A 20,808-nucleotide genomic window follows, 5' to 3' on the forward strand; every position below is an offset into this window, starting at 1 on the left:
CAAGCCCACATATATCATTTGACTAATGTGATGTTCCTCTTTTCACAGAAGACAATCAAATATTTAAAAAAAAAATCGTCTTAGGCCACAAACCTGTGTTCAGTGTCCTTGAAACTAATGTAAAAGCAAAGCAATAATATTACAAAAAAATTAGGCAGTCACTCCCTTTACATCATCAATACAGTGCATAATTAGCTAATGTTTATTCATAAATAAAACTACAATAAAGAAAATGGTCAATCTTTTCTTGATTTTTATGGGAGTTGCAGCTATTTTCATGATTTCTAAAAATGCCTATTACAGTGTTAGAATAATATTGTTCATTTAGGTGTCCATAGACCTTTCAACTACTCCAGCAAGTTGGAACACGGTAGAGGGTCTGTGATTTCATCTGGGCAAATGCCCTTTAAAACCATTACTTAGTCTAGTATTGTCATCTTGTTGTTTTATCATTGAAACTTGTCATATTTGGAATGTTTGCTTGTAGCTGTCAAAATTGTCGGTACTTACAATCCCATCAATTATTTTTCAGGGGGGGGGGGGTATACTTTTCCTCTGCGGATAAATAATTGACAAATTATAAAACAAACTCAACTACATTTTCATCTGAAGTGCCCTAATGACATCATCAATTCTACTGTTGCCAGATGCATTAAAAAATATTACAAAATAAAACAAATTAATATCTTCGCGAATACAAAATGCTATGAGGATGTGGTGTTGTTGCCTAAAGATACAGCCTGGTTTCAGCTGTGTGCTAAGAAATCTACTTTAGCCACCAGAAAGCCTCTTTAAATATTTCTACTGACGCCCCGTTGACAATCGATAAGTCCGAAAGAACTTACTCGTTTTTTAAGTTTTTATTTAAACTGTAGATTCATTAATTTGCAATTGCCTTACCGGTAATGCACATGGGTAAACTCGCGGATAGGCTAAACATTTTTGCTTATTTAATTCTGAGGTAATGGACTACAAAATAGACATATAAAAAACCTGAGAAAAACGTAGATCGAAAGGAACAGGAGTATATATGCCTATAGATAGGCCTTACCTAATTTCAATATATACACTTATGTATATAGTAAGTCAATTTACTTTTAAATCTGGGTGAGCCTACCATTGACCTGAGTGATTGGGTTCAGTTTCAGACATGGAGCAATGGTTCAAAGCGTCCGTATATCATAAAAAATTAATACCCTGCTATGATTAATTGAACGAACGAAAATGATTTCCTTTTTTTGCTCATTCTCGTCATGCATGAAATCATAATTATCATATAAGCAATTAAGTCCTACATGCCTATGAACTTGGGATCCGGGATACATACGTGTAAAATATGCACGCAGGAGTTTATGAGCTGTAACCATAATTTTATACACTTGATGCACAGTATGTGTATATGACACATCGTGATCATGCACTGAATATGAGCTAATATTTAGCTCGAGATCCCAGCAAAATGTTGGCTGTTTAATTCCAATTTGCAATCTCTCTAGCCAATTGAACAATATATATATATATATATATATATATATATATATATATATATATATATATATATATATATATATATATATATATATATATATGTTAGTTTACGGCCTTAGGTCTGTGACGAGATTATTATATATACATGAGAACATTTTAATAACCATGATCACCCACATGAAAACCACCCGCTGACGCTCGTCCTCAAATATCATCTCGCTCAGAACTATATTATAAATACAACAAGTGACGTCATGATACTAAATAATTCCTTTTTACACTTTCGGAGGATTGTGAGTCAATTACAAAAAAAGAAAGAACCTTTAGTCCTGAACAGATGCATTCCATTAGTACGGTAGTGTAACAAAGACTAATGCATCGCATGAGAAAAGTGAAATATGATAGAAAACATTAACGTTTCATGAACTTACACTTAATTTCCGTTAACAAGTCTTGTTAAACAAGGGAACTACAAACACAGATGCTCGTATTAATAATTGATTAAAGGTATCATTTTCGGAACGAAAATCAATTCTGAGTCCAACAGTGAGACATGACAATACTTACAAGCCTGTGAAAGGGTTTTTAATTACTTGACACCAATACTGTGTTAACCTGACCATGACAAGCTACAGGGTATAGCTTTCATGCAGTATTTGCTTGATAGGTTCATTTATCGCTACGTATTATTATCTAGTGATTTAATGTAGGACGGCTGAACACACAGATCACTGTCCTGAACTAACACACACACAGCGATGTTTATTGAACAAACAAATTAAAGTTGAACTATAGATGTCACGTGACAGCAATTTCACAGAACCATAAACGTTCTGCATAACGTTGACCGAGAAAGACAATAGAATATAATGCATTGTCCGGTTGAGAGTGGACATGAAGTCAACACGCAGACCACACCAAGATATTGCTATATGAGTAACGCTGTGTTTCTCTCCATTTACAACATAAAGACCCTAAAATAAGACATTTCTATAAAACTGTTTCGAAATACAATTACTTTCTACTTTCCAGTTTAGCCTATAACCTATTTTTTATAGCATAAAACGCGGTCTCATTCCAACCACGATGACTTGCAGTTAAATATTATATATTATTACGAATCAGTGTTGGTTGTAAAACTATCGCTGTTTTATCTTCAAACTGGTTTCCGTTGAGTTCTTTGTCGGTTTGCTTTTTTGTTCATGGTAGTGAGTCTATCACGTGGATCAAACTCAAGATGAGTCGGGCGAAATAAAACTGGTTCGCTCTTTGTGTACGATTCATTATCGTTCTCCCTCAGTCCAGTCTATTTATTTCTATGCTCCCATCATTTCGGTGGAGAATTGATCTTGTCAGACGGACAACATAGGTAGTATTTACAAAAAATAAATACATACATAAATCAAATATAATAAATAAATCAACAGTATATTAATAATTTTTTTTTAAATTATTACTGGAGCTTGTTATTGATAAAGGTTTGCGTTAAATAGACTACAATGTACGCATATGTCGAATGTAGTTAACCTAAGATGCTATAAACATGATGGAGGTGCATATGCTACGTTATTCCAACCCGAACGATTGATAATAATTTAAACAAAAAATATGATGAATTAGGGTCAAGAATATGAAAGAACACAGTTTTTCGTTGTACATGTTATTAATGCAATTATGCTGACTCATATCAGCGATTGAAACACATTCAGAGCTGAAAAGAGATGAAATGCAATAATGTACCGTACATTACAGTAATATGAGAAAAGACTCGCAAAATCGGTAAAATAAAAAAAGTGAAAAATTCGAACGCAGCGACAGGAAATGAAATTGAATTTGGTCCAAGTATTAGCAAGGACTAAAAAGTCATAAACGTTAAGGCCCTGATTAGTTTGAACATATGTCATACACCGGCCTTTTTTGTCATTCCAGCTCGTGTGTTATTCCACACCAATAAGAGACACCGTATCGATTCTGACAACTTTATTTCGTTCAAAAGAGCTTTTCGCTTCTGCTCCTTGCTCTTCTTTCTCTCTTTGCCCGTGTTTGCCTCTCAGCACTCTGTACTTAAAAGTCACGGGATCATTACGAAGAGGCGAGAACTCTACATAGCAACAGATGTTAAATTTTCTATCTGACCGAATCTGTCGTACTCATTGGCGTTAATATTGCTCACATCATCGATTTTGAGCCTCGTTTCCAGTTTAATTCCCCTGGTAAACTCAATTGTCTCTCGCCCTCTCGCTTACCGTGGAGTCACTCTTTACCGCCTAAGTCGGGATATTAAACTCCACTATATAGTCGACCGCAAAATCTTCCTCTTGGTCAATGTATTCGATTTTAAAGAAAGTTAACAGTTGGCGAACAAACATTCTTGTTGTCATAAAGGAAGTACAATGGGACAATATGTTTGATTTTATTGCACATCGCCTGTGCGCGTGTCTCTTCTTCCAAACCACGCCCACAACAGCACTAACATCCAATTAAAGTTGGTCAATCGATCATTTCTCACTCGTCTGCGTTCGCCTTTTAGTAATGTCATTAGCAAAAAAGCACTGCGCACGTGGCTGGCTTGCGTACGACGTTTACACCTATGAGTCGTTTTGGTGGTGATGTTCCCGGGAATAAGGGGCAATCAACCAGGTACATTCTTTTGCAGGCTAGCAACAAGCTGTCATTTCGGAAGTAGATTTGAGTACAGGGCAATTAAAACAAATTATCCATTTCTTTCCAAAACGGACTTTGTTTCGCAAGTAATTTTTGAATCGTAGTATGATGTCGCTCTTGGTTCGACTATTCATAGTGTTTGTCTGACAAATATTGAAGTTTGAAGAAATAGATACAGCCAAAATATCCTTTGACTGTGGAAGATATCTGTTGAAGGGAGAAGACTTGTTGACTCACATTGCAAGACGTATACATGGAGATACTATTTAGTTTTCTTCCCAACCACATTTCACAGTTAAACTGTTGATCTGAAGCAGATTTTAAACTTGTCGTCGGAATTCCGAGTAATTTGGGACCATGCCTCGTTCTTTTCTAGTAAAGAAGACCAAGTTTGGAGGATATGTGGTACCTAGAGATATAACCCATCAAGCTTCAACACCCCGGACCCCTAAAGAACACCAAACTGGCTATTTACCCCTTACAGGAGGTTCGTAAAATCCATCTCGTTTTTTTTTTTGGTCTGACGTTATTTTCTATTTTGGAACATCTATCAATTGTCAATTATGCAATAACTAAACCAAAGTTTTACAAGATCTGCGTAAGTTGTTGATTTGTTAAGATATTGGTGTACATAAAAACAAACTTTAGATTAATATGATGATCATAGAGTCTTTAAAAAATACCGCACTATTTATATGCATACACACAGACGCTTTATAAATTTCCAGTGTCCAGTGATGGCTAGTTATGTCCAGTACCAGATTTAGTTTAATTAGAGACGTAGGCAGAGTTCTGCTATTTAAGGTTTCTTTTTTTAAATTAATTTTCACAAGTAAAACTAAATATTACCGTCCATCAAATTTGAAAGTGGTTGTTGTTGTTATTGGTTTTCTAAAAAAAAAAAAGATTTATTTTATACGTTTGTTACTTGTTTATGCATTGCAGTCACAATTTCTGCAGCTTTGGAAGGAAGAATAAAAAAATAAGAATGACAATTAGTAATTAATAATTAAAGCTGCATCCCCAGTTTCATTGTAATTTTACAACCTTCCGACCAAGACATGTTTAATTTACATATAGCTGGAATATCTATATCAATATGGACTGAGATATAAAAAAAAAATGAAAAACAGTTTGGCTGTCTCTTATTACTTGAACTAATATAATCTGATAATAATTGTGTTTATTTGTTCCCAATTTTAATGAATTGATTATACTGTTTCAGTGACAAGACGGTTTGTTTATTTAATGCCAAATTTCATTGTTTCTATTTTGAGAATTTGCTGATTGAGGTGGAGTATTTAGAGTCGATACATTATCAGTCCATAAATTTAACGCAAAAATGCGTTAAATGCAAAAAAATCTGATTAAAGAAAATTGTTACTATTTCAGAATATATACAAAAGGAATGAATATGTTTTTTTCATTGACACAATCTAGTTTATCATATTAAGTAAATCTATCAGCTTTACGTTCGATCGCCTATTTCAGGTAATTCTGCCGAAACAAATCTTCCTTCAAATATGTAAGATTGTAATTCTAGCAAACCAAGATTGATTCCATTCGATTTCACAAAATATCTTCAACAAACATTTTCCATTTCTTAGCCTTAATCAATGTACCGACGCAAGAGAAAATGCTAATAATTGTTTCATCTTTGTTACTTGGTTAACGAAAAAAAAATGTAAAGGGATTTTTAAGACCAAATATTTCCAAAGATATTCAGCGGAGAGAAATTTCAGACTTGAAATACATTTGATTCATGTAATGTATTCATAAAGGATTCTAGTAATTCATTAATTAAGTATACGATTCATATATTAGGTTAAACTTGACAATAAAAAATTAAAGCCGCTGTATGAAATTTAAATTTAGTAATACAATAGAAACATTATTAAAACTTTGAAAGTTAGATTTTGACTTATTTCACCCAAGTTTATGAATTTCAGTTTTACTGCATATCATAATTTCATAATCGTAAATTTTTAAAACAATTACCGTACGATTAGCCAGGTGACTTAACAATAATTCTCCTAAATAGCTATTGCACTGTATTGCTTATTATGTTCCGTTCATTGTTCTACCATATATCTAGTTTATATTTAAACAAATAATTATCCCTCTTAATTTTCTTCTGTGATTATTTGAATTCCAAATAGCTGTACAGTTGTATTTCTATTTTTTTTTATATATATTATTTTATGTTTACATATACTGCTTAATACTTCCTCGCTTGTATTTCATGCATACATACTCTCTTTTCCATTTTCTGTATCATTAGTCGTAAACGTTTGATTATCAAATCTAATCAAGTCACTTTTGTTTCTCTTGAATTATCCTTTCTAAGTCTATTATATTTCAGATTGATCTACCAAATTGTCAAGTAGTTGTTACAATGAATGTCAAATCTAAAGTATATCATCTCGATCGCCCTAATAATTCCAGCAAAATATCACTTCGTTTTCAAAAGTTTAGTATAAAAATGTCTCGCTTCTGTCACTCTCGGAAAGTGACTTCCGAAGGTTGATCAATTCTGAATTTGATGCAATAGTGCAGTCACCGTCTTTGATAATATCTTAAATAAGCTTCATTTACATTTGACTGATGGGTCAATCTAGACAATCAGATTATACTACTATACTTATCAAATATAACAAGAGGGTAAACAGAAATAAAGACAAAACACTAACGGTTCAAATGAATTGATTAATTATCCGTAATGGTCTAATTTATTACTAATAGTATTTACAACTATACAAAAGTAAATATATTTATTGTGGCATCACTTGAAGTTTTAATTTTCCATAAAGTAATATAGGCCTACTTTTGGAAATATGAAAATATTATTTTCTGTTATTCTTACCAAAAGATGACACACTATATCAGTAATCTTCTTTACCTCTCCTTTTTGGAAGTGGGGAGGGGGGATAGAGGGGGAGGGGGAGGCATGGATTGCATTTCTTTTTACAACATACATCTGCCCGGCCTGCTAAAATTACAACATTATATTATATATAATTTATAACTTTTATGCTGCGTGTGAACGCTAAGATTTTATTATGTCACTCGATATACCTATTTAACTTAGGATACGGTGAGTTATACATTAATTTTGATTTGTGTTCTATTACTGGTTCTACTGATTTTGTCCTCAATTTCCACGACTATATAGTTCCCTGATGATAGCACAGTTCCAATACATCTCCACAATTATATACAAAATAACAGTTTCTATATAAGGCCAATCTACACACAATGAATATAAACGTGCTCTATATCAGAGAACAGTTGGAGAACTCTTGAATCACCAAGGTTACTGTTGCCATGAGCTGCATCTAAATGAGGTATCATCTTACACACACACACAGTCTACTCTCTGGTTAATGAATACACCTATTTCCAAGGTTACACATAAATGATAAAGTGATTAATCACTCCATTAAAGAAGTCACATCAACATCAAATGAAGCCCTTCCTCTATATTCTAGAGATTTTTTTGTATAGATATTAACTCCTAAGCGTCTGTTTGATATTTCTTGATTGTAACCGTGAGATTCCACCCGCCGCACACATAGTCCAACCTTCTATAGTTATGGTGTATCGGTATTTTCTCATTCTTTCTTAATCAAGTACTTACGCAAGTGCTACAGTACATTTGTATTATCTGCCGTGGGCAAAAGCCACAACAAATAAATAGCAGATTTTTTTTGGTTGCCAATATCGGTTATAAATGTCAAACTTGATTGATTTCTTTAATGATGTTGATCGTTCTTGCGTTTCATTTTTTTTTAGTCTGTTCTTGCTTGCCGTCTGTAGATCTGACAGTCGGGGCGTATTCAACAAGTGATTAAGCACAATTCCTATATATGATACTAAGTGCTCTGCGATCCAAACACTAAAAGTACAATGTAAGGCTTAATTGTAAGGCCATTGAATATAACGGATTTCAAAGCAACACGAATCTAGCCGGCAATATTCAGTCGCAGCTGTAAAGTGTTATGTTTATGTACTTTATATTGTTTATTGTGTTTCATTTATAAGGAGTCATATTTGACTTTCAAAGTGTGAGATTTTACTCACACAGAGAGCGTCGCTCATCTCACATTTTACCATTAATATTTAAAAGTTAAATGTATAGTAAGGTTATACATTTGCCTATATTGTAACCTTTATTGGTTGATGCTTGTAGCGAAGGTCTTTACATCAATGACAAAGAAACGTGGATTTCGTTTTCATCAGTAAAATGTTTTAGTCTTTTGCTTTAAGTTATACTCAAACGTCTGTTTGATTAAAGGTTACGTGTTGAAATTCAAAGCTAATCGTTACACTTTAGCACTGTCAGATAAAATGCTTCTTTTAACTTCCATTTGTGTGTGCGTGCGCGCGTGTGTGTAAAGGTTTAATTGATGCTGGAATTAGAGTTTACATTCATGCAAAAGTGCCATGTCTCCCCGCCCCCACCCCAATCCCATCCTAGATGGACTCTTTTTTTTGTTAAGATGATCATGTTACATACGAAGACCGTTTTAACATGTAGGCAAAATTAAGACAAAATCACACTGGGATATAACACAAACGAAAATGAAATAATATTTTTTAAGCGCAAATGCTTTAGCTTTTAATTTTAATTTTGTTCTTGTTGCCGTTATCATTGTATTCCATATCCGGATGTATGGGACCCCGGAATTCCTTGTTCCTCTCTGTGGACTGCAATAAGCATTAAAAAAAAACAAGTACAGAATAATGGAACAAAAGAGGTGACCGTAAACCACCATATACACCTTACAACGGCGCAGCCGACCGTATAACCACTATATCCACCTTTGCAACGATACAGCCGACACACCGGAGAAACGACGCAAAAGTTTAGTATAGCATGAAGCGCTGTAAGGCGAGACGGTGCGGTTAATTTGTGAGCGAAAGATTTGCTCCTCAGTTTAAACATTTATGATACTGCCGTAGGGAAACTTTACCATATGGCCATACAAATAAAATAAAAAAAGAAAGAAAGAAAAGAATGGATTTTTCTTCTTTGACATATCTGGCTTGCTTTAGACCACATCTTCGTTGTTCTAGTCGCAGAAGGTATATACGGCTTAGGAAATGTAATATGTTACGTTTGTTGTATCATATTCATATATACCCTCTCGAGAAGTCCACGCGTTTTAACCAAATTCCTGACAGTGTTCTCGGCTCCCGCACCTTCCGGATCGACACCGCATAGCAATGACATCCATCATTCACTACTCCATAGTATCCTTACACACTCAACAAGTGCGGCCGCGTGAGATGTTAATGATCCTTGAGTACACGTACAAGCAGGCGGCGTCGTTCAGCGAGCGTGCACCCAGGCTCAGATTACGCCTGTTATAGAGGTCTAGTAACCCACTCGACGACTATGGTCCCGAAACGATGGCCACTTATCATGTTGCCCTATGAATATCGCAATTAATCAGCCGAAATAAGTGAGACAATCGTACTTTGTTTTAAACCAGCGTAGAGATAAAAAAGATAAGAATTTATCTGGAAGAAGACTTGCAACTTAATGCAACTTTTTACACATTTGTTTTTCTGTTTGTTTGTTTACTTGGTGTGTGCGTATATATCTTGTTGTTAAGGTATTCTGTACGTTAGGATAGGCCTACATATATATTTACACGTGGTAAAATCAAGAGTTACGTGCATTGACTTTATTGGTCTTTCATTTCTCAAGTTGTTACGTAATTCTTCGTTTGTAATTTATGTGGCTGAAAAATAAGATATTACGTCACTGCGATTTCTGTTCTGTTTTATGGCACAATAAGTATGAGACGAAGAGGGCTAAATTTGATCAGCAGGCTCAAATTATAAGTTACTAAAACAGTATTTTGGTGCGAATCTTCTGCCAAATATTTGATGTTACCATATTCGACAAGAAATATAGAGAACATGAAACATATTCTTGTACTTCCGGCCAAAAGTTACCCTAGCAGGAAATATGGAACCATCCAAGTAACACTTCAGAGGTTGGCAATTGGAGCAGTAAAAAGGTTTCTTTCAATTCCATCCTCTCTGTGGGCCAGAAGGTTTTCTGTATCTGATCATTCATAGTTAAACACTCGGAGCAGCTTACTGGTTATAACCACATAGCTTTCTTGGAAAAAAATGAGGGAGTACATCTAATCATTTGTTAATATCACATTATCAATGATTAACACAAGGTAACAAGACAAATACGTGATGTATGGTTCATTAATACAAACGTTTTCACTGAAAACACCGATTTAACCTAAACACTTATGATTAATCCGAATGATTCATTATTTACGAGGAAAGATAGCTTTAATTTCCTGTAAGTTCATATGTATTATGTATCTGAAATTGGTGACCCTTAAGCATTGAAGTAATTTGTACATCCCGTCTGCCGTTCACACCTTTTCATTATGGTCACACCACGAACTATTACTGCAAAACAAAAACCGTGCAGTTTGAACTCACAACACTGATATATGGGTAATTCCGTTTGAATAATTTATATTACCTTATATTATATTATATTAACATAAAGTCTGTTCAAAGTATCTCTTTCGAGATCCGGCTTTAGGAATCACAAATGATTTCGAGTTGGTTATCATCATGTTTGATCTCTAGAGTAAGGCAAAATATGTTGGCAAAATATAAGGCAAAATATAATTAGGAGTGTTAGCTCAGTGATTAATGCCGGTGCCTTTCAATCATAAGGTCCCCGGTTTGATTCACTCCCAGATTAATGTATGTCGTCCAGTTACAGAGTTGTTGACAATTAACAATTGATAATCATGGACGTTAAATATGAATGTAAGAGACTGACTTCGGTCAGCTTGCGGCTTGATGAGCCAATGAGGCTTCTTCGCGAGTTCCTGCTTGCAGGAGGATCTAATATACATACATATACATATGTCACCAAAAACAGAACTAGTATTGTTCGATACAGGTGACAAAACGCCTACAGTAGAATTGCGACCCTCCTTACCGGTTTCGAACCTCTGGACATACAATCAGCGTCCATAGCCTAGTTGGTTAGGGTGTCCGCGTACAATATATATATATATATATATATATATATATATATATATATTGAACATGTTTGCGTCATGCTGTCGTGTTGTACGGTTTTACCAAACCAAACTAATAAGAATAAGCTTTAATGTAACTCAAACAAGTTGTAGGTACAATGGTGTGTATTAATCAAATACGCTCAGGGGCGGATGCAGGATTTTTGACAGGGGGGGGGGGTCTGACTGGTCCAGCCGCGCCTGATCGAAAGACTATCTAAGCGGAGCGCCACCATCGGTTGGCGCGGAGCGTACCAGAATATCTTTGGCTTTACAAACCCCCCCAGATGGCCGGAAACGGCACTTCCCGAGTATTCTAAGCTGCATGTACCTAGCCTGAAAATATGGATCTCATGTCTGCAATTTCTCAATTGATGAGAAAAAACAATCTATGAAATATGGTAATACATATCAGATGAGTTGAGATGATACAAAAATCATAATGCCTTTAGCCACCAATCCCTCTCCCGTTCCGTCACCACTGTTTGATGCAGGGCGGGATCCAGGATTCTGGAAGGGTGAGGGGTTTGGCCTCCAGTGATCCTAGGGTCTAAGGGGAGTGGGTTTCCCTCTATCCATCGTGAAATTCTTGGATATTTAAGTACAACAGGGAACCCCCTTCAATTTAGCCATTCAAAGCACCTACAAAAACTCACTCGAAATGTATCTGCATCAGTACGAGTTAGCTAGTTTTATTGATGATCTATTCATGGTAGGTTGGAGAGAACAAACGCCGTGGATGTTTCTCAATGAACTTTCGGACCACTTCGTCAGTGTCGATAGGAGTGTTATAATACGTGTTCATGAGAACAAGAGCTGTGAGACGTTCCTTGCCCATTCTTGATCGGAGAACAGTTTTATGCCTTCTCACCGCAGAAAACGATCTCTCATGAAGAATTCGTTGGCGCATCCTATGCAGCCTACCGCTCTGCCACCTCACCGCCCAAAACAATTCGAACACCACCTCAATTTTGAAACTTTTCGGTCTGAAAATTGAGATTTTTAGGCATTTTTTGCACGTGTAGCACGCGTGCACACTATAGTTCATTTGACGGAAAAGACACACCTGGCTGACTTGTAAGCCCTAACCGCCCTTCTGACGTCCTACATGTTTAAAATTGGCGTTTAATTTAATTATTTTTTCTCTCTCTCTTTTTTTCTCTCTCTTTTTTTTTCTCTTTTTTTTTTGGCCAAGAGCAGGGGGGTCCGGACCCCCTGGACCCCCCCTGGATCCGCGCCTGACGCTGCCAATTAAAAAAGATGAATGTCAATAGGCGATATTCAGTTGCAATGCATACTTCTTTCTGTACCTGTATAGACCTATTTATCGCATAAACTCGTCGGATTAAATAATAACCAACCTCTATTTTAACAGTACTTGATGTATTTCGATTCCTTTCGTCATTTCGAGTCCTTCCGTCGTTTAGAGTCCTCGAGTTCTTTCTGTGTCTTTGTTTTTTTCGTGTGCGAAGATTCATAAGGATTCCTTAAATGTACCAATGCGCACATATCATTAAAGTGATTTATATAAACACTTTTATATAGGTTAATTAAACCAATAGAACCATGAAATAAGTAAGTATTTTTTGGCCATTTATCAGTGATATCAACATGGAAATTACATACAGATGAACAGCGTAATTGGTTTGAAAGCTTAACTTAAAGTGCTTGTTTGATATAAACCAACATTCTTCAACAAATTATAAATATTAAAATATAATATTAGTACGATACTTTATGTACAATGACATTTCACTTCGAAATCGATGATAAAGCTAAATTTGTGAATCAATGTTGTTAGATAACTTGTGAGGCAGACAACATGATGGGACATTTTATGAAAAATAAACAACAATTCGAGAAAAATCGCAGCTAGCCTATACTTTACTTGCAACAAAAACATTAAAACAACACAATGACATATAGACGGCCGCACGATACACAAAATAACAACATATTCCGAACTGATAAATAGATTTCAAAACGTAAGCTTGCGTCTCTTTCAACAGTTATTTAATCATCAGAGGAAGACGGAAAGAGAAACCGCCCACCCACTCCCCCCCCCCCGCCGCCCTCACCACCCCCTCCTCTACTCTCCCCGTCCTCATCTCCCTATGACATTGATTACCCACTGACATAACACTGGATAGTCTACGCAAACAAAGAGGCTGAAGGCAACCATCTTTAATATATCTTTAATCATCCAATCTTGACTTAAATTTAGCCATAAATGAGCATTTCATTTCTAACCTCTTAGAAACCAAATTAAGCATATTATAAAAATAACAAAACTATTATCAAGATGGCTTCCAAACATCTATATCACCGAACAGAGAACGCCATTCTCCTATTAGTTCTCCTTTAATTAATATCAGTTATAGTCTGTAGTTTGGTTCGCAGAGCCTGCCGAATCATATATACAAACTGACATCTTTCATCTTATAGCTGCCTATATACTTAAATCCATTTTCTGTTACCTTCAAATTTGAATAATATCATTTTCTTTTAATGAAAATAGATGCCAGCTTATGTAAACAATAACGGTAAAGCCCTGGGGAGTCCCCAGACAATGAAGTCAAGCTAAATGGACGGAAGACCTGCTTGCTTTCTTTACGAGAAAGTTAAATTGACTTTAGTTGACTAACTCCGCTCCGTTGCAATTTAATGGTTCTATTGTCTATGGAAGACCGCCTATACAGAAAAATGTAAAAAACAAAAATCCCTTTTAAAGGCATGCTCTATACTTGTTACATTACTTTGCTTTCATTTTGAATTTTCTCTCTGGTAATCACGTTTCTCTGAAGCATCTTGTGTATTTCAAGAAATAATAAGATATACGCAACTGGTGTGTGACATTGAATCACCATCGTGGACGCAATAAAGCGTACAGAAGCTTGTCGATGTAAAAAAAAAATATAAGAAGAGAAAAGTAGAAAAACACAGTCGACATTAGGATCGTTTGCAAGAGAATAAAAGATTAGAAAGTGTTTTCATGTTTTCGTTATCTAGTATTTTGAAACTCTTAGCTCATTTTCCCAGCTTTTTTCTACTTATGTTGGTTGGTTGATTTCGTTGTTATTGTTTGCAGTTTTAGGCATAACCAACTCAAGAAGCAGGCTGCATGACAATAATATAAATATTATGTTGATTAACTCTACTTTTAAGTTGTTGTCTTTCTTAAGTAATTTAGTTAAATTTATATTTCTCCATTATTTTTATAAAAAATAAAGCAAATTAGTTTAATTGTTATTTTCTATACTTTCAAATAATTTCATCCACTCCCTTTGATAAAGGGTCGATTTCATGTTATTTTGATTATAAGCAGAAAAGCCTTTTGTTATATTATTGTATTAATATTCAACGTTTATCACGTCACTTGACGTAAAAAGCCTCAGCGTTGCATTTTGTTGTGCCCATTGGTGGTATAGTTCTATAATCCTAGTTATTTTATTTTCGTCTAGGTAATTAATTCAATGAAGTATATTAATGTTTGTTTGTCTACAACAGATTCTGGTTCTTTGTCTTAATAAAAAACAATGTTAAACAATCAATTCTTTCTTCTCTTCCTTTCTATAGGGTATGTACGAGAATTTAATCATGCACCGCCAACACCACCATCCCCTCCAAGTTTTGAGATAGCCAGCTCACCGCTCTCACCGCTCCCACCTGAGTACCACACCTCATCCAGTCAACCCTCCCCTTCTCCTTCAGATGTAGTCGAACCTGTTAAGGGCGCCTCTTCTTCGGAGTTTCTTAGTCATATCAAATGCGAACCAGGATTAAATGACCAAAAAGATTCCGAAGATCAAGGAAAACTTTCAAGTGCGTGTCAAAATGAAAACAAGCAGATGTTTTTGTCGTACGAAGCTTTCCTCGTTACGGACGGTCGATCTCGGAGACGTGAGCCTTCTGCACTGCCAAGCCTGGTATCTTCCCGCGCCAAGTACCGATGTAATGAGTGTGGTAAAGAATATGCAACCTCCTCCAACCTTTCTCGTCATAAGCAGACCCACCGAAGCCTCGACAGCCACCTGGCTAAGAACTGTGAGGTGTGCGGAAAAGTCTACGTGAGCATGCCCGCATTGGCTATGCATGTTTTAACTCATAACTTAAGACATAAATGTACTGTTTGTAACAAGTCGTTTTCCCGTCCGTGGTTGTTGCAGGGACATATGCGATCCCACACAGGGGAGAAGCCGTTCGGGTGTGCGCATTGCGGCAAGGCGTTTGCAGACAGATCCAACTTAAGGGCGCATATGCAGACTCATTCCTCTCACAAAAGTTACCAATGTAAGAGATGTGATAAAACATTCGCATTGAAAGCGTACTTAAACAAGCACTACGAATCGTCCTGTTTTAAATCGGTTGAATCCAGCTCAGTTCAGATGGACACTGGGAGTCATCATTTATGGACGAATTGTAACTCAGTCGAACAGACTTTCACTGCCTCTTTCCTGCAAAAACAGTTAATGAGTCATTCTTGAATAGGACCAGTTCGCTAACAGTATACGATCCTGGACAATCCGAAGATAAGGGCAGAACTTTTTTAATTACACCATAGGATTTAGTAATACCTCCATGCTGATACCATATGCATAATCAGACATCATAACGATAGGTGCCACTGTAGTTAAAAGCAATAGAAGCTTACAAATATGATTATCCTTTGCTATACGTCAATATTAATTCGTCTCCAGTAGCTAAGTTCAACAAGTTTGTAACAAAGATGTCTGAACGAATCAACAATTCGATTTATTTTCGTTTGAAGTGTTATAACTAATCAAGTGAGAATTCTCCAAGAACCATGTGTAGTCTCATATGTGACAACAGGTTTCCATGACAACAGGGCATTACAGGGTGTCACTCATAACCGTCCATTAAAGTATGGGTGGAACAATTTATCCATTATTTACTGCGAGAGATTTATCCGAAGAGACTAAACATGGTATACTCTGAAGGTGTTTGGTCAATGACAGAGCATTTTCGTTATGAAGTAATGGAATATAGGCATGTGTCTTTATACTGTAAAAATGTCGTTACTCATCCTGGTTACACAGATATCACGCATGCGCGGTTATAAGGGTCTTCATTAATCCCCTCCATTCAATATCTTGCTAACAATAGCTAACATTTTTTAAAAAGTTCAGATTCAACAATGTTTGTCGAGGCTTAAGTCTGACAACTAAACTTGATGTGAACAAAAATTTACTTTCTGGGTGGCAGTAAAATCTTCGCTGAATTTGTCCGCCATACGTTCATGTTCTTTTTCTGACTTAATAGTTTATATAGGGCAAAACCCGATGACCTTTAAACGTGCACCACGACGCAAAAGAAGGGGCTTTCGTATAGGCTATACCCTTTTTTCCTTTTTTCTTCAAATCGAGGCTTTTTATGCAAAGTTGAAATCAAAACATAGGTTTATATAAAGAATATCCAACGTAAGCAAACACACGGATATGAATGTGCTATATGCTGGGTTTTATTTTTATTTTGTTAAGAAGAAAAGGCTGCCATAAGTTGGTCAACTTTTCTAACCATAAAACTCGACAATGTCGGTTTAATATGACTATATCGTTATCGTGTTAAGTCAAGAACGCCAATATTTTGTCTTTGACAAATTGAAATTATTTAAGATATAACTTAGCTTCTATATCTTAGAATAACTTCCCTATGTGTTTTGATTGCCATCATACAATAGTAGCCACCAATGACCATTGTGATCCGTTCACATACACATATAACCTGAACCAATGATACGCTTTATCTACGCGTGCTTCTAAATGATTAATTGAGAGACGTTTTAGTCACGGGCAAATAAAATTAGTTAAAATTCCCAAGGCCAATTTTTTCTATTAAAAAGTTGATTAAAGCTACCACATATGATCATCCAATCAGATAGCAAGAATTTGGGATTTTTGAAAAATATCTTTACGAGTAATTTAGCGAACAAGCAAATATGAGACAAAGATAGCCTGAAATGTCATATTAAGCTTCCGATTGCCGCCGTAGGATTTCAAGGGGTTTTCGCTATCATCGCCTCCTTTGGGACCAACACCCCAAGAAGAAAGTATGGTGCCGAGGCGCCTGGCCAATTATAGGTCAAACTTACGGCTGAATCTGAGCGGGGAATCGCAGATGCGCTCATGGGAAAAAGGACGGATAGTGAATGAATGAAGAACGCGGGAAAATATGAGCTATCATTAATTGTTCCAATGGCTAAGTTTTACGGAATCGTTGAAACCGATCCTTGATACGATGTACATGCACTTAGCACAGAAACGAGAGGGAGAGAAGTTCGTGATTAAGGGAATTATTTAACAGAGTAATGACACATAGGCTGGTAGTCACATGTATACTCATGGAAATGTTAGTTCACAATGTTTATGGCTTCGGCTAGACTAGAAGTAAACTAAAAAAGTTAATCGAATGGAAGGATCGGTGAGAAAGTGAATTTGGTTTTGAATCGATGGTTTCAGTCTCTATATATACGCCAATTGAAAGTGCTGGAATATTACCTCGGTTTGAATAGATTTCTAGCAAATTGGTTTAATCGTTAATCTGTATTGATCAGTAAATAAACGTAATTGCGAATGGAATGTTGTTAGTGGATTCAAATTAAATAGTTTAATCTAGATAAAGCAGCGTAGTAAATAGTGATTTGAAAATAGCTGCGTTGGCATTTTCATTAAATCGTTTGCAAAAATGCGTTGTATTTTTAGGACTAATTCCGGCGGGGAAAGTGTTTAGCCCGTGACTTATCAAAAAAGAGAATATTGCCACTGTCATATCTTCCTTTTGTTTTATCAATCAGACAGTTAGGTAATTAGCAACTCGTTATTAGTTCAGTGTAGAATTATTTCGTGTCTGCAAATTTTACACATATACTACACACAATATAATATCGTTATTTCAATTAAATTAAAAAGTAAAGGAATACTTTACGCCTCACTTTGGAATATTATCTGGTTTGCCGTGTTATTGTCAACAAAACAGAAAAGAATAACTTGAAAAGATTTGAAAGCGTGATAAGCCTCAATATTATTCTTGGAGATGTTGCTTATATATTTTATCATAAATAATGTTAGAAAGGTTCGAATTCCACGTAGGAAGCAATATTTCACGTATTAAATTGGCCTAAATGGGTTTGTAATTTTGTGGTTCGAGGGACATTTGTTTGAACCAAATTGAGCCTGACAATAATGAAGATCCAATTAACTCCGTGGATTCTACGCCTGCTTTCTGTTAATCGAATATTAAGCTCGTGAAAAATCATCGTTAAGTTAATAGTTTACATTTGAGTAACCGCATTGGTGTGCTTCGGTCATTAAAAGAGCGAGGGGGGGGGGGGGGCGAATGAGGTGGCTACGGTTAATTCGTTTTAATTGTAAATATCAATATGATATTGGCAATTTCTGGGTCATATCCATTTTAACTTCAGACTATTAAAAACTCAGTATTACGGAGGCTACGTCCAAGCAAATCTGTCCAGTAAGTGACCAAGCGCATTGTTTGACATGATGAATTAAAGTGTTCAATTGAGAAGCTAAATGACGAATAACGTTGCGATCATAAAAGTGATATTCGTCAAAAGTATAAATATGGAGAATATTTAGTTATCATTGTTGACCGCTGTATTATAACATTCACGTTTTAGTATTCCATTACTGTACGGGAGTCTGATTTCATGCAAAATACTTTTTGTTTTATAGAATAGAACCACTCACTTTAAAATTTGGTACTTTATATTGACGTTACCCATGCATTCCTTATGTTTATTCTTTATCAATAGACTCATACACTGTGTAATATGGCTGCGTGTGGTCGATAACTTGAGTTGATTGGTGCTGTGAATATATATATATATATATATATATATATATATATATATATATATATATATATATATATATATATATATATATACATATATATATATATATATATATATATATATATATATATATATATATATATATATATATATATATATATATATATATATTTATGGCGGTATTACAATATTTTATAGATAACACGGTGCAATGATTCGTTTTAGTTTGAAATTATTTATTATAATTTAAATACGTTTTATCTTATCATATTAATTACATTGCGGCATGCTATTAGTAATGTCAAATGACGTGTGCAATATGTATATTGTTGGAAATTGTTTCTGAAATATAATACATATTTTCTAAACGTAAACTGCATCCAATTTTAATCTCTCCTTTATCTTTATTTAGATGTAATTTATTCTGTTGTTTCAAATTAGACATATCATGATATAAATTTATAACTATCTACATATTGTTACCATGATTCAAGTACCCCCTTCAAATTGCTTCAGTATTTAGATTTACAGACAAGGAGAAAATAATCAAGATGAAGATGCGGGCAGTTTATAACAAAAAATACGAAGAACTAAGAAAGGCTCTGACTAATGCGAATTTACTTTTTTCCTTTGACAAAGCCAGACTGTCCCCACGGACGCCCAGCATAGTACGGTAACAACAACACTTACATAAAACAAGTTACATACGTATATCATACAAACAACTCTTTCATGCAACATATTACATATGTATATCATACAAACAACACTTACATGAAACTTCTAACGTTCGTACATCATACAAACAACTCTTATATACACCATATTACTTATGTTTATATTACAAAAAAACTTACATGAAACATGTTGCATACGTATATCATACAACATTTTTCATATGTATATCATACAAACAACAATTACATACAACAAAGTGCATATGTATTGTATACAAACAACTTACATAAAACATGTTACATACGTATATCCTGCAAACAACACTTAATTACAACATATTTCACAACACTTACATACACCATATTACATATGTATATCATACAAACAACTTTTTCAGGCAACATATTACATATGTATATCATACAAACAACACTTACATGTAACATATTACATATGGTTATCATACAACATATATTACATTTGTATTATCATACAACAACACATATAGGCCCACATACAACATATTACATATGTATATCATACAAACAACACTTACATGAAACATGTTACAGACGTACATCATACTAACAACTAAGAAAACATATCATGAAGTCTTCCCAAATATAGTTTCATAAAATTTATTTCTATAAATTGTGACTGTTTCAGCGAGCCTCAGAAAGCGTGCTTTTGCAAATTGTATGGAGGTGTTAAGTTGTCAATTTACTATACCTTTGACGGCACCTGAGTAATCGCGCTACACCATTTCGTAGACAAAATCGTGTTCTATTTAAATTAATCTTAAACAGTTTGACAAATATTAAAATGTTGTTCGATGCTCCTCTTCCATAACAATGTAATCCATTATACTGACTCGGCAAGTTTCATTTTAAATGAAAAAAATGTAAATTGTCTAAATAGCTTTGTAATTTGATAAAGAAATGGAATTAATACTTACGTGAAAGAAATTTGATGAACGGACTGTTAATAATCGAATTAAGTTCATTAAGTGTTCGCTAATTAGCCTTTCCTGCCTTTTTTTTAATTATTTGCCTGTATAGGCAGGGAAGTAACCGA

The 20,808-nt window shown here is 35.0% G+C and overlaps 1 protein-coding gene across 1 annotated transcript; it reads left to right on the top strand.

The window, feature by feature from the left end:
* Positions 1-4,031: 4,031 nt before the first annotated feature.
* On the top strand, positions 4,032-19,094 carry LOC139963333 (transcriptional repressor scratch 2-like). The gene is made up of 2 exons (XM_071963976.1): positions 4,032-4,639; positions 14,802-19,094. Exons 1-2 carry the CDS (start codon positions 4,510-4,512, stop codon positions 15,707-15,709), a joined length of 1,038 nt encoding a protein of 345 aa, XP_071820077.1. The 5' UTR covers positions 4,032-4,509; the 3' UTR covers positions 15,710-19,094.
* The last annotated feature ends 1,714 nt before the right edge of the window (positions 19,095-20,808 follow it).

Source organism: Apostichopus japonicus, chromosome 3 (genome assembly GCF_037975245.1).
Source record: "Apostichopus japonicus isolate 1M-3 chromosome 3, ASM3797524v1, whole genome shotgun sequence".
Lineage (NCBI taxonomy): Eukaryota > Metazoa > Echinodermata > Holothuroidea > Aspidochirotida > Stichopodidae > Apostichopus > Apostichopus japonicus.